General features: G+C 30.7%; 2 protein-coding genes across 3 annotated transcripts; one reads left to right on the top strand and one right to left on the bottom strand.

Annotated features, from left to right (window-relative positions):
• Positions 1 to 6,888: 6,888 nt before the first annotated feature.
• LOC133036179 (secreted RxLR effector protein 161-like) lies at positions 6,889 to 7,395 on the top strand. The gene has a single exon (XM_061112685.1). The coding sequence runs from the start codon at positions 6,889 to 6,891 to the stop codon at positions 7,393 to 7,395; it is 507 nt and encodes a 168-aa protein (XP_060968668.1).
• A 9,678-nt stretch (positions 7,396 to 17,073) lies between these two features.
• On the bottom strand, positions 17,074 to 22,403 carry LOC115709301 (ABC transporter A family member 2). 2 transcript variants are annotated; one of them, XM_030637374.2, is made up of 16 exons: positions 21,806 to 22,403; positions 21,198 to 21,429; positions 20,923 to 21,092; positions 20,642 to 20,827; positions 20,434 to 20,529; positions 20,146 to 20,346; positions 19,858 to 20,017; positions 19,542 to 19,768; positions 19,341 to 19,458; positions 19,165 to 19,241; positions 18,920 to 19,009; positions 18,629 to 18,772; positions 18,222 to 18,527; positions 18,061 to 18,141; positions 17,743 to 17,922; positions 17,074 to 17,653 (listed from the first exon to the last, which is right to left on the bottom strand). In XM_030637374.2, exons 1-16 carry the CDS (start codon positions 22,172 to 22,174, stop codon positions 17,384 to 17,386), a joined length of 2,907 nt encoding a protein of 968 aa, XP_030493234.2. In that variant the 5' UTR covers positions 22,175 to 22,403; the 3' UTR covers positions 17,074 to 17,383. The 2 variants fall into 2 exon arrangements, with proteins under 2 accessions (XP_030493234.2, XP_060968134.1); XM_061112151.1 differs by lacking the exon at positions 20,434 to 20,529 and having other exon boundaries at positions 21,806 to 22,319.
• Positions 22,404 to 26,198: the final 3,795 nt, after the last annotated feature.

The following is a 26,198-nucleotide window of genomic DNA, read 5'->3' on the forward strand; positions in this document are numbered from 1 at the left end:
CACAAACAAGGCACTTTCTCCTATGAGAGCAATACTAATGTTCTCATTCCATTTAGCAAAGTTAGATCCATTTAGCTTATTTTCAGTCAACAGTGATAGCATTGAATTCATCATGGTTATACAGGATACTACAAAATAATAGAAATCAATAATGGTTTAACACAAAATCAATTCAGAAATTATAAGCACATAGCATGTAGGAATGATAAGAGAAAATACAAAAAAAATTCAATCCTAAATAATTTCCAAGGTTTTTCAACAAACTGATATCAGTGTCCCGTTTAGGCGAGAGTCAAAGCTACCATCTATTGAATAGAGTTGTCATCTCATCTAAAATGTTAAACATTCTAGCAACCTTTTATTCGATCAAGATTGGAATACAGCGTTGTCCCGTTTAGGCGAGAGTCAAGGCTATTCTATCTTATGAACTTCTACCATTGTTTCATAATTTGCAAGTCAAATATGGTCGCCACCATTAGGGTGATCCATACCATATAAAACACTTAAAACTACTTATCTTTCGAGATTAAACGGTGCGAAATTGCTAATGAACATTCCTCCATTAGGGAGGATTACTCACTAAAACAAACGCGATGTAAAACCAACAATGGAGATCGAATATCTTAATAATAATAAAGCTCATTCTTTAAAATGTATTTTCTTTATTATTCTAATAAATATATTCATTAAATTTCAAATTTAGAATTAAAAAAAAATTCAAAAATAAGAATTTAATTTAATATTTATAAAATTATACTTAGATGGTGATTGAAATAAAATGAATTATTTCCATCTTAGTAGTAATTTTAAATATAAATATTAAGAAAATTAATTTAAGTTGTATTAATTTAAATTAATTAGCAACTTAAAATAAATTTTCATAAGAATATATTTATTGTATTCGAAAAATAAAGTATAAAAACTATACAAATTTTCGAAAAAATTAAATAATAAATACTTAAAAAATACTTTAAGCAAAAATATCACCTATCTAGATTTTCTTTTGACTAACTAATTCAATTTCTAATAATATATTTAAATTTATTATTTTAAATTAATCAATAGATGAAAAAATCATTGATTTAAGTTGGTCCAAGAATTAATTAAAATAAATAATTAATTTACAACTCAATCTATTTTTCAAGATAAATTCAAAAACATCTAGCATAATTAAAATGCAATTCTCGAAATTGATTAATAAAATAAAGAAAAATATATATTTTGAAAATTATTTAAATTTAAGTTGAAAAATTAAATTTCAACCTAAAAATAATTTTCTATTTAATTAAGTGTCATGAAAAATAAATATTTAAGTATCATGATGAAAATCAACTTAGATATTTAATTTTCAATTTAACTAAATGTATTAAATTCAAGAAATAAATAATTAAAGGTAGAGAAGGCTTAATTATTAATTTCTAATTTAATACTAGGAAAAAATATACTTAAATAAAATTGTACCAAAATTAATTATTTAAATAATTAATTTCACAATGTATAATATTTTCCTATTTAAATATTAGAAATAATAAGTAGTCTAGAAATAACTATCTAGAAAATATCTGATTTGACTAAGTATCTTTTCAACAAAAATTTGAAAAATATCTAATTTAAGTGTATAGAAAAAATCTAGAACTTAAATATTTTCAAATTTAGATTTAATTAAATATCAAAAATCAAGTTGTAACCACTTAATTTGAAAAATATTCTATTTTAAGTTTAAAACTAACTTAAAAAATATCTTAAGAATCTTTAATAACTAATGCCTAGGATTCCTCAACTTAATCTTAAATTTAAATAAAATATTCAAATTTAAGTTAGATATGAAAAATCAGTTAAAATAACTAATTTATAACTTAAATAGGAATATTTAATTAAATAAGCTCCAGAAAGAATCTAGTTAGTTAAAATTCTTTATTTAATTAAATACAAGAAAAATACAAATAGTTTGTCTAGAAATAATATCTAAAACTAAAAGTGTTTTTCTTAAAATTAACTTTAAAATATTAAAATATATTTTTTTTCATATATTTTAAAAGTTAATTATGTTGCTAATTCAATTTTATTAGGTCAAACTAATATAATTAACCTAGCACAGTTATTCAAATCAGGCAAATGGGCCTTCACAATTGGGGTATTTCATGTGAGGGTGTATTGGGTTCAGTATGTCGTACCCATTTCTATGACTCCCAACTCTCACACAAGGCCCAAAAGAAAGGAATTTAACCTTAAAATAAATAACTGTTATTAATTGAATAGGTCCAATAACTAAATAGACCTATATAAAATCTATCAGGGTGTGACATTTTATTTAGCAACAACCTATATGCATCTATATAATAAAATAAACATATAGGCTCACACAGACACACATTTGGATGGATCCTATCATGTTGCTAGGTCATACACAGATGAAAGAAGATTGTAAATTTTACTTGTTACAAATTATTTACTTGACCAAGGGAGCCATGAGTTAAAATCAGATCATTGGATCTGTCAACAAGTTAACCATGGCTATTTGCAATCAAGTAATAATTGGTTTTAAAAAACTAACAAACAAGCTAAAAACACATACTCCTGCAACAAGGTTAGCTGGATAGTTGGATGTAGGATTTATTTAATTTTAAATGAATAAATTTCGAAAAAAATAATTAAATAAAAAAATTTAATTTTCGAAAATAAAATAAATATATATATTTAATTTCGAAATTATTTAAAAAAAATATTTAAAATTAAACCTACAATTTTGAAAAATTAGGTTTCAACTAACCTAAATATCATTTCAAAATTTGCTAACTACTTTTAAAAACGCGCCACTTAGTGGCCAGGAAAGGTGTAAGTAATGGGCCCCACTTAGTTTTGTAGTTTTCACAAATTTTATTTTTATTTTCTCAAAAACGCCAATTTTCCAATTCCAACCATTTAAATGCCAAAACTAATTATTTAATAACTAAAATAGATTATTAAATAATATTGTCATTTAATTTAATTATTAATTAGACATATAAAGTCCATTAATAAATAAATGAACCTAGAATCTCTTTTCTTTACAATTTCACCACTGCTTAGTGAAAATTAATAAATTAGACATAGTTTAACTTTAGAATTATAATTGATTAATCACAAATAAATTATTGAGTCTTACAAGCAGTATGTTCTCAACTAGAATTGGGACCATGGATCTATATGCTGAGCTTCCAATAAGTGAACCAAATTTACTAAGTACATTTCTACTTATTAATTCTTCGTTGAATCCACTCTTAGAACTTAGAATTGCACTCTCAGGCTTATATAGAGCATATTATATGTTCCACGATATAGATATGCTATCTCATTTAACCATTGTTATAATCTTATTGTGATCAAAGATCCTCTATATAGATGATTTACATCGAGATGAGATAATTTTACCGTTCTCACCCCTCAATGTATTTTGCCCCTTAAAACACTTAGCTACCTGTAAATGGTGTTTAGTAATCTAAGAATTAGTCACTTAAACAAGAGCTCATCCATTTACTTCTATTTGCTAAGCTCGAAGGGAATCATCACTTGACTTCTATACACCAGTAGAAGCTATAGATTCCATATTTATGTTCAGCACTCCCACTCGATCATACTATCATGTTCCCAAAATATACGTATCACCCTGACCCAAAAGTAGGCTTAACTAATAAATCAAAGAACATGAATAGTACTCCTGAGTTGAGCCTAAGCATATCAGGATTTAGATTCTTTTAATCTTAAGATCAACTACCGATATTGATTTGGAAAGATATAACGGTAAGTTTATAATATCTTAACTAAGTTGCAATATCGGTCCAGTCCAATGTATACTCCATACATTCGAAACTAGTATACTTTACTAATGTCCTGGAAAGAACATAACACTTACTCCAAGTGTAAGTACACATCATCGCTGATTATCACATTAGTGTAAACCCAAAACACTGATGAAATAGGGACTTAGTCTTTTGATTCATATGATCACAATCACATTCCACTGTGTTGACGATACTGTAATTGTGAATAAACATATGATCTGGATTTAACTGATTTTATGTGTAAATGTAATAAACATATTAAACCATTAGCATGTAAAATTCATGCAAACATTAATCACTTCAAATTTCTTATATTGATTACTAATCAAATTGTAAAGAGTTTTATTTAGGGCATAAAACCCAACAGTTTGTTCATCTCTGGAAGTAAAGTATATACGGAGGATGGTACAGGAGGAGTAATGAAAGATGACGTGTCACTCAAGGACCAAGATATTGTGTATGCATTTAATGTAGCATGGGGAAGAACGTTAGACGTCTTATTCAGAAAAATGTGTTTAAGGATTTAATCTCATTATTTCTTGATTTCACGAGCCCCCATACATCAATCGACGGCTGCATAAATAAGTCGTCGAGTCATAAATAAGGGATAAATCACATCCCACCAAACACCTATAAATAGCCTAAAACCCATCATAAAATAGGCAATTATGCCCTAAATTAGATTTGGGAAACTGTGTCAAGTATGGTGTAAACAAACACGATAATAGTGGCCTTTTACCACCATTATGCGTCTATAAATACCCTAATGATAAATAGAAATGGGGTTCAGCCAAGAAAAAGTTCTGTAATAAATACTTTCATAAATACAATGACTCGCAGACTAAGGCTCATTAGTGCCTCAATCACGTAAAATTTCATCTTCTAACTTTCATTAAATACTTCATTCAGCTTTAATTATTGGTTGCCGAGAACCTCGGTCAATATTTTAGTGATTTCATTGAGAGTGTAGGAAGTTTGCCAAAAAAAAAGGAAGTCATAGACATCCTCATAGTATAATGGTAAAAACTAGAAATACCTCACGTCCACAACAACCAGATGACCCAAAGAATCCAAAGGAGGAAGAGGTGGCATCTAGGGTAGACGTTGAAGGAGAAGGAGACACTAATGATCCAAAATCTTCAAACCAAGAAGAGTACCAAAACTACGATAAAGACAACTATACAGAATTGGTTGAGCTAAGGCAAAAGGTTGCTGACCTTGAAGCTGAGTTGGCTGAGCAAAAGGAGCAAAATAAAAGATGCAAAAGATATTGATTGCCATGAAAAAGGCAATAGAAAATGTGGGCATCCAAGTGGATCCAGTTACATTCCCGTTAATGCAAGAAGGGACTGAGGGAGAGCCTTCTCAGCCTAAAGGAGGTCAAAAACAAAAGAATAAGGAGCCTAGTCCTAAGATCCACAGAAAGTTCGTTCTAATCTCCTAAAAGGGAAAGGTTCGCATGGGGGTAGATTTCCCAAAGGAAAAACTAGCCCCCAAGATCGGGGAGATCGAAGGAGCATATCCGTCCATCAGGAGTCAGGAAAATAAAAAGGCCCCGCTAGGAACGATCCCCATGTCGATCTAAGATACAAACACGGGGACATAAGGGCACCACTTGATTAAAGAAAGAAAGCTACACCAGTTTCTGAAGGCATCCTTAATGAAGGAATCTAGCAGAACTTGCAATTCTCCGGAAGGATATAGCAAGGGTCTCCCAGAGACAGAAGGGAGATGACTCTGAGTTGGATTGTGAGGATCAGAAGCCCTATGCAAGAAATATACTAGAGGTTGAGCTCCCAAAGAACTTCGAAATGCCTGAAATGACTGTGTATACTGGTGACACAGATCCAAGTGATCACTAGTCCAGATTTAATAGAGCCATGATGGTCATGAGGTTCAACAACGACGCTAAATACATGTGTTTCCCATTAACATTAGGAGGATCTGCAGAGGAGTGGTTAAAAAAGTTGGAACCAGGATTGGTAGATTGTTGGAATAAATTGCAAACTAATTTTAGAAGGCAATTTGTTACAGCCAAAAAGATAAACCTTGAAGTTAGTGCCTTGACTAACATCAAACAACTACCAATGGAAATCTTGAACAACTTTATTAAGAGACTCAAAGAGGAGGCTTCCAAAACCAAGAAAGTAGATGACAAACAACAATTAGTTTTATTACAAGCTGGAATTTGGATGGGAACTCCCTTCTGGAATGAGTTACAACAAGAAGGTGCATCTAGCCTTCGGGATTTACAAAAGAGAGCCCATATCAACCTGGAAGAGGCTCAAATAACTGCTATCGGGGGTATTATCCAACTAGAGGACCTGGGTATGCTTTCAAAGTACAGTTCCCAGGAATAATACTCCTTGTTGCTCCCCAAGCGAGTGGCAAGCCAAGTGTGCAATTTCAAGAAACACCTGGGTACTCGCAACACTCTGTCGTGGCACTGGCCCATTCGGACTATGGGCTGCCAGCAAATGGTCCCACTCCCGGAGCATGCACACAGTATCCTGCTCAATCTGCTTCACTGGCGGCAAGTGTAGCTGCAGCTCCCAAAGCTTTATAGAGTAAGCGGTCATCCAAAGGAAGCTCCCGAAGTGATAACAAAAAACCAAAAAGGACTGGGTATAATCCTAGTATACTCACTATACTGAATTGATTGACACACAAGAGCGTGTGTATTTGGCCACAAAGAAAAATGTTCACTACCGAAGACTACCTCCTTTGTACCAAGATACTCTTGGAGGGACCCCAACAAAAGATGTGAGTGCCACAAGACATCGGGCATACGGCCAATGAATGAAAGAACCTAAAAGACGAGATTGAGAGCTTGATACGGTTAGGCCACTTGTATGAGTGGATAAGGAACCATTTACCTCATATGAGGGAAGATTAAGATGGAGCTCAAATACCACCCCCCCTGCCCCCCGCCCCACGCTGGCATAAGCCCCAGAGGTACAAGCCCCTCAGGGAGTTCTTCCCTAAGAAAATACTTGGAATTGAGATCAAAAGAAAAAGGCCTGATTTGATTATGTTAACATAGCAAGGGTACTTAAAGAAAGTCATAATGAAGTTCAAGATGCATGATGCCAAACTAGTTGTAACTCCCTTAGCTCAACACGTCAAGCTTACTAAAGATCAAGCACCCCAGACTGAAGATGAAAGGAGACACATGGATAGCATACCATATGCTGACTGTGTAGGATGTCTGATGTATGTCATGGTCTGCACAAGGCTTGACTTGGCCTATGCTATGAGCATTATCAGCAGGTTTATTACTGATCCTGGACCTAAGCACTGGGATGTTGTTAAATGGGTAATGATGTATGTTATAGGGTCTTTGAACCTTGGCCTAGTCTACAAAGAAGATGAGAAAAGATGCCGTGAAGTGGAGGGCTTTGTTGAATCAGACTATGCTGGATGCATAGATACAAGAAGATTACTTACAGGCTACATTTTCACAGCTCTAGGTGGATGCATCCGCTGGAAATCCAACCTTCAAAGTGTTGTAGCCTTGTCATCTACAGAGGCTGAGTATATGGCTGCAATTGAAGCCATAAAAGAAGCAATCTAGTTGAAAGGCCTTACCAATGAACTTGGATTCAGATCAGAAGATATGACTGTCCACTGTGACAATCAAAGTGCTCTGTACTTGATGAAAAATCCAATGTTCCATGACAAGTGAAAACACATTGACATAAAATTGCATTTTATTAGAAAAATCATTGCAAAAGGGGAAGTGCAAGTGAAGAAGATTTGTATTCGCAAAATGTATCACTCAAACCAAGTTTAGACATTGTCTAAACGTGGTCAACATAAAATAAATTGGATGAGTTTCTCATCCTCTACAGAAGTTCAGTCTACTCAAATCCTAATCTTCAAGTCTTAGTATCTATACCAATGTGGAATTGTTGTATTATGGTCTAGAAACTAAGTCTAAAATTGATTGTCAAGACACATTCTCTAAATAGTCATAACTGTAGAATGCATAGGATTTAGTTTTCCAGTTCATTAACTCCAAGATTGGTGGTTCTTGTTTGAGTTGGTAGTCTGTTTAAAAGTGTTGTTCTTGTTTGGATGAGGGTTGTACATTGAGTACTGGTGTGTCTGATCCAGTAGCTCACAGTGTGATGTTTAAATTGTATCTCTTTATCTACTTGTTTCCTATAAGGACTACCAACAACATTGTATTCGAATCACTACTGCATTCATGATCATAGAGAAGTGCCTCCATGGCTGAACTTTTGATTCCATTTCAAGTTTAATTTCAAGTTTTACTTATACTGTTTTAATTCAATTCTTGCTATTGTTTATTTAACTTGATTATTTGTCATTGTTCATGCATCTTTCTTCTTGGTCCTAATATTAGAATATTTCTAATTAAGGAAATAAAATAATATTATTGATTCTGATAAATGAATATTTTATATTCATTGAATCTGGACAGAATCAATTACGTAATATTCTATATATGGTCAGATTTCTATATTCATTACCTGATTTGATTTCCTGAATTAATTGTCAAAATATTCTGACAATTAATGTGGCACAGATACTGATGGAGTATCTCACTTATAAATATAGGGTCTTGGTCCCCGAGCTCCTCACTCATTCTGTTCATAACAGCAAATTCCATCTAAAGAGAGTTGAGAGAGCGAGGAAGCCCGATTACCCACATCAACGAGTTTCCTTTGCAGATCAAAGTTTTTGGGTTTGAAGCTTAAAGATTCAATGGCTGAAGGTATTTCGATCCTTTATTCATAGTATATATATGTTTGTTTAATTCCGCATTTTATATACACATACATATATCTCAGTTTATACATATAAATTGTCTAACAGTTGGTATCAGAGCGGATTATATATCTCTGCCTTGATTTATTTTGAGTTTCATATATATACATACATTTACGGGGTTCTTCATTTATAATATAATATATATTTTATATATATATATACTTTCATATTATATAATCCCGATTATATATATATTCATACTCAATTTTTTATATATACATATATATACATTCATATTCATATACATCTTCATATATATATAATATATATATGTATATGATCAGTTCTTAATTTATATATATATATTCATATTCATATAATTCCGATCATATATATACATTTAATTCAATCTACGTATATACATATATATATTCATATTTTAATTTTGTTTATATATATTATATATATACGTAAGTATTGTTGTATATATATATACGTATATATATATTTTTTTTATATATGTTTTTATTGCATAAAATTGTATGTAATATTCTCTTCCATACATTAATGATGATTTTATGCAGTATATATTGTATACGAGTATATATATACATGAAAGTTTTATGCTTTATTTTTTCCGTTTTCATTTTTGGTATTTATTTTGAATTCTATATGCATTACTATATTCATAAGATATTATAGATCGATTTTGTGTATCAAAATAATTTTAATACCTTAAAATCTGAAAACTTTACTAGAAAAATCCATTCGGACCCGAAAACACTTTTTGAAATTAAAGTATACATTTTGCGTGTTTTCGATGCTTGAAATCAATATAGATCTATTAATTTTTTTTTTCATTTAGATCATTTTGGAATTGATTTCATGATTTTTAGAAGTTTAAGGAAAATTTATTATGTCGTTTTTCAGGGCAGATTTTTCAAAAAAAAAAAAGGAAAATTAAGAAAAATTTAAGAAAATTCCGAAATTTTATTATTTTGATTTATTTTTGGAATTTTATTTTATTTCCTTATTTTTATTTATTTAGTCAATTAAATTACATTTGTTTAAACTTTCCATTCTTATTTAACATATATCTTCATATATTATATGTTATTTAGTAATAAATTATTATGGAAAGTTTTTAATTTAGTAAATTAATTACATGCTTTATTTTTACATGTAATTACAATAATTGTGATATTTTAAGAATGTGAATATTTGATTATTCTACAATTAAGTGCGCAATTATTATATTTATTTACCAATTATGTAATTTGTTGATTGAATTAATTGATAATCTGTCATTAAGTACATCCTTTAATTTTGCATTTAATTCATTTCATATAATTAATTGTACTAATTTGTATATTTACCTTATTTATACAAATTAATTATTAGTGCAAATATTTAAGATATTATATGGTCATAAATGCATAATTAATTATATATTATGGAATTAAGCATTTAATTTATTATCATACAATAATTGTATTAATTTGTATTTATTTGGCACATTTATTTTTAATACAATTAATTTTAATTTGTATGATTTAAATGTTATACATAAATTCCTTTTATAGTGCTAGATATATTGAGAAATATTCAAACATTAAGATAGGTTGAATATTTTATATAGCACATTAAATTTCATAAAACTTCATAAAATATTCATAAAACTTCCTAAAATGAATAAAATATGAATAAAATGTAAGTAATTTTGGGGTTTGACATAAGAAAACATGAACTTGGGACAAATGCTCATATCTAGAACGGTTTTTAATGATCTTCGGACGACCACACTAGGAGCATTAATCTCAATGATTGTCTATTATGTTAATAACGAAATTACTTTTAGGTAGAGCCCAATACCTAATGTCTAAAGTGATAATATAATTTTAAATAATTAGGGAGTAGCCACAGCATCTTTAATTATATAAAATTATATATTAATTAAAATTCACCTTAATGGACATAACTTGTAATTAATTATATAAGTATAATAATTTTAGGGATTTTTTCAAAAATATACATGTAATATAAAATAATTACAAAAATAACTTAATATATCTCAATTACAATAATGTCTTGCCACGTCATTAAAAAATACCTTAATTTCTAAATAATATGCCTGAATAAAACAAATCCTGAAATTCTGTTTTTTTTTTTTCCTGCATTTTAAAAGTATCCTTTTGGTTACTTATGATGTTGATAATAAACCAATACGTAACTTTTTCATAAACAAATATTACTTTTATATTATATGATTTGAGATACATTTTGGTTACCTCTAAAACTTATATGTATGCACTTTAATAATCAATTAATTATTTAGGGTATATTAATATATTTGAGTAACTTTAAAGTTTATTTTTAAAAACACTAAATTGTCATCCAGTAAGCTATCATTTTAGTAAATTGTATTTTAAAAAAATATTTATCATAAATATTTATGTCACCCATATTTTTAAAATGTAAATTAATATATGCATTTTGATTAGTTAAATAAAGAATAAAGTTACAAATAACTTTTAAATCATTACAAGTATGATATTTTTTTTGGACCAATTAGTTATGATTTCAATAAGATACCAATTGGCTACTTTTGATAAAATCATCAATTTTAAATAAAAAGATGATGATCAAACCAAAAATTCTATAATCAGGTATGTCTATACTCATATATGTCAAATAAACTTATTAGTTTATTTTGGCATATTGAAACAAATTTATTCTGTTTAAATTTTTCGTATAGCCTATCATCGTATATGCTAACAAATCTATTAGTTTATTTTAATATACTGAAATAAATTTTTATTTTTATTTTCGTATAATAGAACAACAATTCATTTGATTTCATATATAGTCTACCATTATATATGTCAATAAACTTACTAGTTGTTGTTTGTTGGAACAATATTCTATTTTTTTCAATACAGAGTAAACTATAATCAAATATAATAATTATATTAAAAAGTAGGTCGCAATAATACTATTTTATTTTATTTAACAAGTAAGCATAAATATGAAATAATTTTATTTAGTGTAATTCATAATTTGAATATTGTTTATTTATTGGTAAACTAAATATAAAAAAAAAAACTTTTGAAAAAAAAAATCTGAAAGAAACTAAAATAATACCTTTGATTTTAGCTAGCAAAAAAATATAAACTTTTCATAATGGTGGTGTAATTTTTGAGGCCAAATAGTTATTAGTGTAGTAAAAAAAAATTCTTTTTAAATATAACAAAAAAATGAGGAAAAAGAAGTTAAAAAAAAAGCTAGGTTGTTCACAAAAAAGAATAAATAAACTTAAACATATAGAAAAAAATAATTGATGCACATCACATTAGTACTCTCACATCTTCAATTTCCCTCATCAATCCCTTCACTCTCATCAATACCTTCAGTATGTTTAATAGTCTATCTAATATAGTTTAAATTAAAAAGAGGGTATAAAATAACAGTAATATCAATAATTTCACACATCACGTTATTATTAAAATTAAATGGACAAACACGTATTCACATGTAATTTTCCCATAATTTTACCCCACAGAGATTTTATTATATTTGTATAATTAATTAGGATAATATGTTAAATTAAATTCTCTTAATTTACCCCACAGGGAGTTATGGGGATTTAATTTAATAGTGTTATAACAAATTTAATTAAAGATAGATAATAAACCTTCATTTTCCAAAACTAATTGTTTAATTAAATCTATCATAAAGTTCATCTAATTTTATTAAATTTAAAATTTAGCCCACAGGCAATTTTGGATTTAGTAAAATTTTAATCTTCAGTTTATACTTTGGTGTCTAGTGAACCACATAATTTTAAATAATTAGGGAGTAGCCACAGCATCCTTAATTATATAAAATTATATACATTAAGTGGATCAAGATCACATAATGGACATGAATTATGTGAACATAATAATCTTACCCTACAGGGATTTTATTATATTTACATAATTAATATGTTAAATTAACTTCTCTTAATTTATCCCACAGGAAATTATGTAGATTTAATTTAATAATTTTATCATAAAGTATAAAATTTTGAAACATTTATAAATAATTAAGTGTTTCATACCTTTCATTAAGATAGAAATATTAAACTTTAAGTTTTTCATAAATTGTGTAAATTTATCATAATCTACATCTAAATATAATCTTATTAAATTAAAAATTTAGCCCACGGGCAATTTTTGTTTAATAAGATTTCATATTTAAGCATGTTTATTCATTGGTAACAACATGATTCATTTAAACCTCAAAACTATATATGTAATTTTATTACATTACTATTTATAAATTTCTTCCATACCAGTAGAAATTTCCAAAATTTATTCTGATAACTTCATCCAAAATGTACAGTTTTTACTGTATAATTAAGAAAAATAAATCAGACTTTATTATCACCAAAATTTATTGTGTATGAATACATTCTAATATAGTTAATGTGATTATTAACACACAGTGGATTATTTTAGATTGTTATTCCACATTCATAATTTCTTGCAAGGTTTACAAATAAACCTGATAAAGTCAGTAACTGTGAGCAAATCTTATCCACAGACAAGATAAGTTCTCACATTTAGAAGTTTAAGGAACAAGCAATATAGTAGTGACTTTGTTTTAAAATTGACAAAGACCTTTATGTTTCAAGATTCTTTTGAAACTTGATTTAGACACATTTAAAGGTCTTTACTACAAAATGATGTCACTCATAAAGATATGCAAGTTCAATCTGACAATAAAAATTGTGTTGTTAATAAGAATTCTTCTATATTATAGCACCAAAAATTATGGAACATATATCCATAAATAGAATAAATGTTAGTAAATGGTGGGGATATTCATTACACTGATTTTACTAACTTTATTTAGAACTTGTGTGAAATTCATTAAGAATATGTATTCCAACAAGTCAAAATCGGTGCATATTAGAATTCTATCATATTAAAAATCATACAAGTCAATTAATTTTGAAGACATGGACTCAAATTTTGCATCTCTTTTTTAATGATTACTCACATAAATTATTTTTCTACAAAAGTATAGATTTATATGTTTCAAAGACATTTAAATCTTACGTAGAGAAATAATGCATTTTGCATATTAAGATAGTGAGATGAATTATAAAATGGAGAATACTACATTAAAATTCATGAGTATGGATAAACTCCCAGTCCATTTGCAAAGTTTCTTTAAAAGCATGGGTTCATTCCCCAATACATATGCCTGGTACACCTAAATCATAGTGTGTGACAAATTTAAGAAACTAAGCATTTTTTGGACATGGGGTGGAGCCTACATAGCAAACTCCAAACTTTCCTAAATCTTTCTCTATTGATACTCTTCAATGGGGTGTACATATCGAATCGTGTTCTAACCAAAGTTGTTTCTCAAACATATTTTGAGTTGTGATAAGGTTGAAAACCGACTTGATGACATGTACACATTTTATAAATACCCATATATAGTTAGAGTAAAATTGTCAAAGAAAAGATCTGGGCCCAAAACCATAAATGAGCATATTTCATTTGAAAAGCTATAAGGTTTAAGGGTTACATATTTTATTATCCATCTCACAACACTAGAACTGTGGAATTAGGAATTGACTTGATCAGTGGGAGTGATCAATCTAGGAACCTAGTTTCTGAGAAAGATCATTCATATTTTCTCAAACTTTCACCTCAAGTGTTAGATTAATTATGATTCACAACAACCCTTAAGATTAATGGTTATTGAGAATTCATAACTAATCATTAATAATCTACAAGTCATTGATAAAATTCTAATAAGTTATGTTATTTAGTAATTGCTAACAATTTCTAAAATAACATGCATATTGAACCATTTGCTCTTTTAAGAGTTTGTTGGTCCATCCTTAAGATGACTTATTAGAACAGTAAGATCAATGTTTTCTAGTGATTACATTTTGTACAATAAGAGTTCAACTACAATATTAATTTGAGACACAAATTAAATTATAGGATGATAAAGAATTGAAGTTGTAGTACAACATGCCATGAATGAAGAAATGAATATCTTAAAGAGCAATAAAGTTTATCTTTAGTAAAGTTGCCTAATGGGGTGGAGAACATTAATTAAGCAGAAGTTTTTTTCACCAATAATATTCATTAGGCAACATTGAGAAACATAAAGATATAAAAGAATATTCATTGCTAAGAAGTTCATTTTGAAATAAGAATCAATAACAAAGGAGATTTACATTCTCACTTGTTTTTATAAATGATTCTATTATAGACCTTGGCATTTGTTGCTCGTTTCAAATCAATTCCAAACAGTGAACTAGAGGAGAAGGTATACAGACTGCCATAAAATTTTTCCTCTAATAGTGGTGAACATATGCAAGCTTAAGATGTCTACCTATAGATTAAAACAAACATCTCACAAATTGGTATTTTCATTATCTTTTCCTTTAGATTTGAAAAGAGAATTATGAAAATAATTATATACCAGAAGGTTAGTGGGAGTAATGTTTGTTTTATATGTAGACAATATGTTACTTGCAAATGATGATAAAAGTTTTCTATATAAGTTGAAATAATTCATATCTCAAATTATTATTTTGAGATAAGGAATATAAATAATATATATAATTTTAATTAATTAGAGAGTAGCCACAACATCTCTGATTAAATAAAATTATGTATTATTCATCTGATATAACTTTTATCTTTAAGTGTGATAAATTCAACTCGAACCAGCATCTGAAAAATGGTCTGGAATGAGAATAAATTAAGAACATTCATTTGCTTCTATTTTAGAAGCCTAATGTATGCCTAAGAGTCTGAATAAGACTTTGCATTACATTTGTTTCAGGATCGTTAAGTAGTATCAGAATAACTAAAGTTAAGACCACTTTATTTTTCATACAAAGTGATGAGGTATCTTTAAGATACTAAAAATTATATTCATACATATTTTAAGATGAATTGACCATCTGGAAATATAGTTAACCAATTAGATTCTAACATACTTCACTGGTTGTATTTATTCACGTAAATCAATATTTTATTACGTCCTTAAGATTACCAGTAAGTTATATTGTAGAGAATCTTTATTGTTATTTCCACTATAGAAGTCAGATTCATTTATTGTTTTGAGGATACATCTCGTATGATGTATTATAGAGTTTCATAGTAGGCCTAGAGTTCAGAATTACAGTTTCATTAGGCCATTAAGAAAATTTTGCGATAAATTCAGCTACAATATTTATGGCTAATAACTCTAAGAGTACTGGTCGAAGCTAGCATATCGACATTAAGTATTTAGCCATAAAAAGGCGTGATAAGTGGTCATTAATCACGCAAACTGAATTGGGTGATCGCATAGATCCTTGACTAAAGGCATGCCGCAACACAAATTTAATGATCATAAAGTAAATATGGGATTCAGTTAACCCATATGCAGTTTTTTTATTTGTACAACCAAAAATTATTTAATGAAACTCTAATTTCGATATTTTCTCATATTTATGTGCACCTTAATTTCATCTGAGAAAATTATCGTAAGAGGACCTGAATAAACATAAGGGTTAGGGTTTATTCACTTAAGTACATTGCCACATAAAGTACATTGTTATATAATAAATATATCGTAATACATGGAAGATAATACTCGACTTATAATGAGGACATGTCGCTATGATTCGTATGTTTATTATATAATGAGGAACGTTTGGGTTTGAATGTTTTAGTTTAAATGCTGACCAAGTGGGAGAATATTAGAATATTTCTAATTAAGGAAATAAAATAATATTATTGATTCTGATAAATGAATATTTTATATTCATTGAATGCAGACGAGAATCAATTACGTAATATTCTATATATGGTCAGATTTCTATATTCATTACCTGATTTGATTTCCTGAATTAATTGTCAAAATATTCTGACAATTAATGTGGCACAGATACTGATGGAGTATCTCACCTATAAATATAGGGTCTCGGTCCCCGAGCTCCTCACTCATTCTGTTCATAACAGCAAATTCCATCTAAAGAGAGTTGAGAGAGCGAGGAAGCCCGATTACCCACATCAACGAGTTTCCTTTGCAGATCAAAGTTTTTGGGTTTGAAGCTTAAAGATTCAATGGCTGGAGGTATTTTGATCCTTTATTCATAGTATATATATGTTTGTTTAATTCCGCATTTTATATACACATACATATATTTCAGTTTATACATATAAATTGTCTAACAGTAACACATGTGATTGTTTGAATGACATCAGTAACTTACCAATCTCTTCTTGATGTTTTAGGTGGTGTAAATGACTTGACAAGTGGATACTAATGTTTGTTTATGGAGTCTTGATGAAGCTTTTAATTTTATCAAAGTTTTTTTTTTCTTTTTTTTTTTTTTTAACCTTCTGTGTATCTCTTTCAGGTCTAGGTCGACCTACAAAACTAATTGTATATGTATCAAAATAAATAAATTAAAGTATGTACATAGCAATAACAATGCAAATATAAATGATTAATTGAAGATAATCTCTAAATAAAGTGAAAATTTATGATAAAGATAACATCCACAATCTATTTTCTGTTTCGAACAAAATTGTACTACTGCTACACGTATCCGAAACAATGAGTAGAGTTTAGTTGAAAGATTGAATTTATAAACGTGTGGCATAAACTATAAAATACATATATTTACAACATTATACAGAAACAATTCAAATATACCAAAGCTTAGCATGATGTAAACTGGCTGTAATAGAAGTTACAAAACGAGGTGCTTATAAAAATGAAGAAGATCTTTATGAGTTCGTATGTATGTAGAGGCGTCAATGAGAGTTACTTGTGATGACCTGATTGGGATCAAGCACAATGCCTCTGGCTACTCCTTGTCGGCCTAAGATACCTCTGCGTGGTGGAGCGGGTACTAAAGATACTACTGGATCCACATTTGGAGGTATTGGAGTTTCATCTGAGTGGCCAGAGATGCATAGATTACCAGACTCATCTTGGTCCCAGTATACTTCTACCATATTTCCTCTAAGATTCTCTGATGTTTCTGTTCCTGGAATCCCCACGAACCTAGCTCCAACTGGTATCTGCATTACCAATTGTACCATTTTTATGCATTAGTAATAATGCTTCCAATATATCTCTTTTGTAAAACAAAAGACAAGCAGTGGCTTACCTCAATTGATGTTCCTGAAGTTGTCAAAGTAAGAGGAACAAGTCTACCCTCGGCTGTTGCACTTTCTAGTTCGGCTTGCTGTGCGATATTTAAGAAAACTTCTTCAAGAGTTGTGAGACCCAGTTGAATGTCAGCTATCCCAAACTCACTTACTCTATCTTGGAGCTCTTTGAAAAAATTCTGTTCAACAATATATACCCAAAGAAGCATAACTCAAGCTAGGGGAACACACTAAGGACAAAAAGGATATTTAAAAAAGAAATACAGGCAACAAGTTTGAACTTTTAGAAGCAGAGGAACCAAATTATAAAGGCTTACCGGCAAAAGCACCTCTCTGTCATGAGGAATGACAAAGGTAAGAAAGGATTTGTTCTCCTCCTTTGGTTCAACATTTAAATGCTGACAGAACATTCCTCAAGTTAGAATTGAACCATTTATTAGTAAAATAAAATTATGAGTCATTGATTTAGTCAACATACATGTTTAAAGAATTGCTTCACATCCTCATGATGAGTTGTATCAACTACGTCCCTGTTGGGAGTAGCTTGTCCATTGGTGGTGACAGAAAAGCTCACATTAGCTATAAAGCCCGTCCCAAAACGTGACTTCAGTCTGATTGAGGTTCCAATGCAGCGTAGCTTACCCTTCGCCATAATTCCAATCCGATCACTTAAAATGTCAGCTTCTTCCATTGAATGTGTTGTTAGGACAATTGCACGCCCTCTTTTAGCATTCTCTATAATATCCCATACATGTCTTCTTGTAATTGGGTCCATACCAGTTGTCTACATATCGAAATGAACAGATCAGTAAACTAATATGATCGGTAATGAAACTGCAACAGGAATGAAATAAGCATTGTAGAATAACAGTCTCGGCTACATACAGGTTCATCCAAAATGACTAATTTTGGATCACCAATAAGTGCTATTGCAACACTAAGTCGGCGTTTCATTCCTCCGCTATAACTGCCAGCTCGTATGTTGGCTGCCTCAGTGAGTTTCACCTCCTCAAGTGATTTTTGGATAACCTGTATTTCAGAAAAGCGCTCAAGTGAAAATGCAGAATCTATAGAGACACCGTTGCTTAACAATAGTATCAAGATAGTCATTATACAATCTGAGTACCAAAAGATGTGGGAAAAACAACCACACACACTATAACAAGTGTTACATACTGATTTTATTGAAGATGGGGGTAGGCCTTTAATACTGGCAAAGAGATCAAGATGCTCCTTCCCAGAAAGTGAATCCCAGAGAATATCAAACTGTGGAGACAAAAAGATGGATTATTCATTTTTCCCAATATTTTTAAATGGTGATCTTAAGATATCCATATATTTTTTGCAAGAGGGTAATGATGTACGCTACTTGGATGGTACAAGTATCAAATCCACTATGAGACAGAGGAGAGGAGAATCACCTGGGGACAAACACCTATCAATTTTCGAATTTTAGACATGCCAATGGAGCTTCGTACAGGTATCCCATAAATCAATGCTGTCAAAATGCAAGTTAAAGGCACAGTAAGATGACATTGAATAATATCACTAATAGTTTGATAAATAAAATAAAATGCAACAATAATCAGAAAATTACCATCTCCATTAGTCACCGGAGTGATTCCCGTCAAACAATTAATTGCTGTGGTCTTTCCTGCTCCGTTTGGTCCAAGTAAACAAAACAACTGATCTTTTGCAAAGTTCACCCACAAGCCCTGAAGATCATAGAAAAGGTATAGTCAGCCTGTTGCTATGCTAGGTTTGGAAGGAAAAACAATAACAAAATATCAATATTCACCTTTAAAGCTTGGTAAGGTGGATTTCTCTTGCATTTGCAGCAACCCATGTTTGTAGACCCAGGATAAGTTTTTCCAAGGCCACGAACCTGCACAGCAATGTTTGGGTCATCAACACCTTCCATGATTTGTTGTTTCACTAAGTTCTCCTCTTCAAGGACATCTTCATCATCTGGGGTAATATGCTCCTGTGGTGGAAGAGAGCCTATGCAACTGCAAATGCCACCCTCTGTGAAAAGCAAGCAGATAAGGCATTAAGCTGCAGGTATCAGTGTACAAGGAAAGCTCGAGTAAAAGCATAATTTAAGCCCAACTTACCTTTCACATTGTTGCCACCTTTTCCTATCCAGTACCCAGGATTTAAAAAGTAAAATACAGATTTTCTTACACCAGACACATTAGGGATAATGTTATCAAAGTAGATTGCCAACACTAACCAAATGAAGAATGTAGCCACCAGCCAAATGTAAATATCATTCTGTGGATTTAGTTTTTTTCCCCCAAATGATAAAAATAAATCAGTAAACGAAATATTTGGTAAGTACTAAACATTCAGCAAATGCAACAATGAATTCTAAACTTTAAGCATCGATGTATTTCACTTACAATTGTTATCACACAATCGTCATCATTCGCGGCGCACTTTCCTCTATTACTCCAGCTGACCCCAACATCTTGGGGAGTGGCAGTTGCACTAACAAGTAATTGTAAGGCTTCAGCAAGAAGATTAGGTGGGAAGAGTGACCAAATGTTTCTGAGTGGTTTAGAGATGCTAGAAGAGTAGGGAAATCCAAATGCTGTAACAGCCTGCAATGAGAAAATGGTATTTGTTGTTACTAACATTATGATGTCTTCTCTTCTTTAATCTTGAAATCATTAACAAGGGAAGTGCACCTGAGTTACAGTGCCAACAATAAATATAAAGAAACCAGCAGTTGTAGATGAAGATGCCTTGGTAATGAAGGCTGACAGTAAGAAGGCAACACCTAGCTGGTGATTCAAATACAAAATAGATAAACGGGTATTAAACAAGAAAGCTTGGCATAAGACAGAAAGTAAAAAGAAGAAGCTGTATATTAAGAAGCATAGAAGTTAGTCTTACCATATTGAGTTGGAACAGAAAGAACACCAAAAATACAACAGCAAAACTGTTGTTCAAGAAGAAATCAAACTGAAACATCATGCCAACGAGAACAATAACAAGTGATGAGATAAGGGCGAGAATCCCCTCCCACGTAAGCCATGACAACCAGTAAGCAGAATCGTAAAGACCCATCATAGACATAGCCTGCAGATTGAAAAATTAAATAAATAAATAAATAAGAAAATGGGTCGCTTTATAAATTTATCTAAACCTCCTAGAGTACAGGACAAATTCATCACCTGCCGCAATTTTAGTTCTTTTTCTGTGATCAAAGAATTCATCTGCAGTACGAATCCAAACATGGCAGTTGCCAAGAAAAAGGACGGTCCTACTGAAGCCAGTGCAGAGAAGATTTCCAGTGCAGGGTGTGCAAATTCCTTAAGTGTGACAGTCCAGCTAAAGTTTGGAACTAAACATGGAGGTAAAACATATGTAATACTGATACATCAGTTCAATTCATAAATATTGGAAATAAAATCTTTACAAAAATGATTAACGAAATTGAATCGAATACCTCCAATAAGCGACCTTGCAATTTCACGTTCCGCGGCAATCTGGAGTGGAATTTGGAACTTAAATGTGGGGTCTTCGAATGTTCCACGCTTTGCCAGAGTAGTTGAATTAGTTTGAACGCCATAGCTAATTACAGAAGCATTTCTTTCCACAAAATACAAAGCTCCCGGACAGGTCATTGGATTTTTGAACAGAAAGTCATCTACTTCATTTGCCGTTCTAAATGATCTGACCTGCTCAGACCAAAAAAAAAAAATGAAAAAAACAGAGGAATTTGTATCATCAATTCATCATTCATGTTTCCTTACACCTTTACTGTATAGTTTTTTGCTAATTAAACTGCTTATATGGAATTATGGATACATAAACATATAATTATTCATACATAAAATTTAGAAAGCTTTAAGACAATCAAAAAAAAAAAAAAAAAAAAAAAAAAAAAACTTAAAAGACAAATCTCAATACGAAATTGTAAACTGCCACGTGGCCTTCGATAACAGACTCAAACAAGCAAACGAAGATTCTGTTCTGCATGTTTTTTCTCTTTTCATTTTCTCAGCCACCAAACAAACAGAAGGAATACAATATTCCAGTTAATAAAGCAATTACCTTATCTGAAGAAATCGGTCTCCCAGGATTGTTGGCTCTAATGGCGTTAACAAGGCTAGTGATCCTAGCGCTTCCATTTCCGCTCCATACAAAATCGACACAAGGAAGCTTGACGTAGTACTTTTCCTCACATGGCAAGATCGGGAAAGAGAACTGAGGGTCTGGGTCCGTGACTCTCTTATAAGAAGTAGAGGAAGAGAAGCGTGCTTTAATTGCCTCCTGGATAGCAAAAATAAGAAAGATGAATATGAAAGAAGCGAATAGCTGGACGAAAGTAGCTCTCTTGTTCCGCCATGAGAGCAAGAAATTCTTCTTCAGTAGTGCCTTGTATTGTTGAAACAACAATGCAACAGCACTCCGTGAAGCCATGGATTCTGGGTTTCAGAACTCAATTTCACTCTGTTCTTTCTTCTTTCAAAATAAAAAATACATATTGTATTAACTTCTTATTAGTGCGAAATTTGAAAATGGGATGTGAAGCAATATAAATAAATTTATATATAATAAATAAATATATATATAAGTAGCAGGCTAGCAGCAAGACTCGTTTTTTTTTTTTTTCAAAAGGCGCGGTTAAAAGTTCGTCAGTCGTGAAGATGATAAGAGTAGAATAGGTCATGATTTTTAGTTTAATTACGATTGTGCCACTGCATTACAAAATGGTCAACGCGTATTTGTATTTTTCATGATTCGTATTTCGTATGAATGTTGATTAAAATTAGATTGGTTTAACAATAAAGGTTGTCCTTTTTGTTTGTTTGAAATGAATAATAAATTATTAAGGGTACATGTGGTGTTTAGTACTTTCTTATGTATCAATATTATTATTGAATTTGGTACAATTAAGTATCGAGTTCCTTATAATTTAATATAATAATTTTTAGAAAGTATCGCTAACTAATCACAACGCGACATGTCGCAAAAATACTAGACACCGCTAATACCTAATAGCAATGCTCTTAATTATTATTATTATTATTATTATTATTATTATTATTATTATTATTATTATGTTAAATTCAGGTGAATAGATACTGGTAATTATAATTAACAAATGTGTGTATTTTAGAAAGGGATCTTTAACTCTAGTTTCAAGAGATTTTTGTAGTGGGAATTAATTGTATCTTTTTTAATTGATGGGATTGAGAAGATTGATTTGTTCTATAAACTTGAAAAAAAAAATGATAAACTATTCAAGCGGACTTTGCTGATGTACATATAATAAAAAAATTATATAAGTATTTTACTATAAGCTTATGTATTAATGATATTTATGCATTTGAAGAATAAAATGAATAATTTGTTCAATAAAAATGAAGAATAAAATGAATAATGAAAAAATGCCTTCGTAATCATCCCCTGCATACCACTTAAGTTTCCAAACACTAAAACTTCCATAGTTGTTGTGATGTAAAACTTGCTAATATATACAAAATAAGGCAAACAAGAAAGATCAACCAAACTGTCAACAGCCAAACAACAACTATTATGTAAATTGCTAATCATATGAAACAAAAATAATAAAACTTAGAAGTCTCGTAAAGGTAGTAATGTCTTGTAAAATAAGTCATATATTAAAATAATTTTTATAAAATAACAAATTAAATATTTTATTTGATTTGATTTATAAAATATAATTAATTAAAATATTTTAATTGTGGTCAGATTTAATTATAAAATATTTTAGTTATCCGATTTAATTTTTTTAAATTAATTATCAAAATATTTTGACAATTAATGTGGTAGAGACTTTGATGGAAGGTCTTACTTATATAAAAATAGGGTCTCGGTCGACGATTACTCACTGTAAATCCATCTAAAAAGAGTAGAGAGAGCTTGGAAGTCTGATTACCCACACTAATCAGTTTTCTTTTCTTTTGCAGATCCAAGACTCGTATGGAATTGAAGCTCAAAAAATCAATGACTGGAGGTATTTCAGCTTTTTTTTTTTTTTTTTTTATGAATAAGTACTTTGTATTCCTCAATCTCAACAATTACAACATATTATAGACAATACATCCATATTGCAAATTTATACATGTATATGCATTAATCCCGACCCCCCTATACAACATATATATCTATAATCTCATAAACCAATCTCTATCTTTGGTGTTAGTTTTACAAGGCATAACACTAAGGATCCTATGTTTACAATCACATTGAATTCGAAAAGTAGTTTGATCAATCATCCATAGTTTAAGATTCCACAAGATATCATTTCGAACACGCCATATATGATACACCACAACTGCAATTATAGCAAATAACATGCCTTGGCAGTTGTTGCTGAATCTTTTGGCTCGAGAAATGCTTCGCAACAGTGGCTGCAGTTGAGTGCTTTTGGCATCCCAATTCAACCGATGCTTGATCTTCTCCAAACATTTCCTGTTATAGGCACATTCAAAGAATAAATGATCAATGTTCTCAATAGCATTCCCACATAACAAACATGTCATATCCATATTCACTATTATCTTTTCAAGTCTATTCTTTGTTTGGAGCCTTCTCCACATTATAAGCCACATGATAAACTTGTGTTTTGGGACGATCATTCTCTTCCAAACACATTTGGTCCAAGTGACTTTATCCCCTGCTCAAATAATAGTTCATACCCAAGTTTGATTATGTATTTTTTTAGAGATAAAGTTGTCAAGACTCAATTTGAGCTTATTTTTTTTTTTACAACCACCAACCTTTTTCGATACCAGCTAGAATCAGTAGGACATTCATAGTCCCACCAATTTTGGTTCTTCAAATAAACATTGTTGATCCATTTTACAAACAAGTTATCTTTCTTTTTCGCAATCGCCCAAACATACTTCCCTATGGCTGCAATATTCTAATCCACTAGTCTTCTAAATTCGAGGCCACACGTAGCTTTAGACGAGCACAAGTTTTCCCAAGCAATAAGCCCAAGATTGTGGAATTTGAGGCTCCTTTCCACAAAAAGGCTCGACAAATAGCCTTAACTCCTTTTAGTAGCATCTCTGGAAGGATCATTATTTGTGCCCAATATGAATGAATTGCAATCAACACTAAATTAATCAATGACACTCTTCCCATATAGGACAAGTTTCTTGAAATCTATATTTTGATCCTGCTTGTCATTTTCTCAAGTATAATATCACATTCAGCTATGGATATCTTTTTAGAACATATGGGAATGCCAAGACATTAAAAAAGGCAAGTTGCTTTGAGAAAACTTGAAACTTTAAGTACTCTCTGTACTATTGCATATGGCAAGTTGGTACAGTAAATTGTTGTCTTCTCTTTGTTTGACTGGAGACCTGAGGATGAGGAGAAGAGCTTAAGACCTTTAAGCATAAGAAGAATAGAGATGTAATCTCCATTACAGAACAATAATAGATCATCAGCAAAACACATATGATTTAATTTCAGCATTGAGCATCTATCATGATACTTATACCCATCTAGATTCGCCACTTGCACCATAATTGGGATAAGTATTCCATCCCTAGCACAAACAATAGGGGAGACATGGGATCACCCTACCGTAGACCTCTCTTGGCATTAAAAAAACCATTTAGAGATCCATTAAGAAGCAGGAAAAATTTTGGAGTCCTAACACAAGTCATTTTAAGTTGGGAAAATTTTTGTGGGAATCCAAAAGCCCCAGAATCTCTTCAATGAAATCCCACTTTATTGTATCATATGCCTTTCTCAAGTCAATCTTGATCATGCAACTCGGTTTGCAATTTTTCCTTCCATACAGTCTAATAATATCCTAACAGACCATAATGTTGTGTGCAATGTATCTACTATGTACAAAGCCACCTTAATTCTCTATAATTAGATCAATGAGAATCAACCGAAGCCTTAAGCAAATAATTTTAGAAGCAATTTTATAGATAACATTATATCATGAAATAGGTCGAAAATTAGTGACATTACCAGGACAAATTGTCTTCGAAATGAGAGTAATTGTGGTAGTATTGATTTGCTTGAGAATTTTCCCTGAGTTTAGAAATGACAATACAACCTTTTCTAATCAGTGTCGACCATGTCCCAATTGTCTTTATAGGAAGAGCTGCTGAATCCATCAAGGCCCGGGGCTTTTGTTCCGAGAATAGCAAAAAGTGCTTCTTTGATTTCTTGGACAGTATACTCAGCCTGCAAGATGTGTAAATGTGTTTCTGAGATTTTTGGACCAAGATCCATCACATGTTGGCTGACTTTCATCTTGTGTTCCATCTTTGATCCCAACAGGTTAATGTAGTATTCTAGGAAAACTTGTTGTACCCCTTCTAGTGTATCACACCAGTTACCTTTAGCATCTTCAATGGAGAGAACTGTATTTTGTAGTCTTCTTTCACTTAAATATGCATGAAAGATAGCCTTATTTTCATCTCCATTCTTAGCCCAACTAATT

Source organism: Cannabis sativa, chromosome 3 (assembly GCF_029168945.1).
Source record: "Cannabis sativa cultivar Pink pepper isolate KNU-18-1 chromosome 3, ASM2916894v1, whole genome shotgun sequence".
NCBI lineage: Eukaryota > Viridiplantae > Streptophyta > Magnoliopsida > Rosales > Cannabaceae > Cannabis > Cannabis sativa.

Excerpts from the sequence above, each read along its gene's own strand:
- LOC133036179 (XM_061112685.1), top strand. The coding sequence starts at position 6,889 with ATGAAGTTCAAGATGCATGATGCCAAACTAGTTGTAACTCCCTTAGCT.
- LOC115709301 (XM_030637374.2), bottom strand. The coding sequence starts at position 22,174 with ATGGCTTCACGGAGTGCTGTTGCATTGTTGTTTCAACAATACAAGGCA. Across the intron at positions 19,459-19,541 it reads CACCTTACCAAGCTTTAAAG|GGCTTGTGGGTGAACTTTGC; the intron begins GTGAATATTGAT and ends TATGATCTTCAG. Across the intron at positions 18,773-18,919 it reads CCCCATCTTCAATAAAATCA|GTTATCCAAAAATCACTTGA; the intron begins GTATGTAACACT and ends TCTGAAATACAG.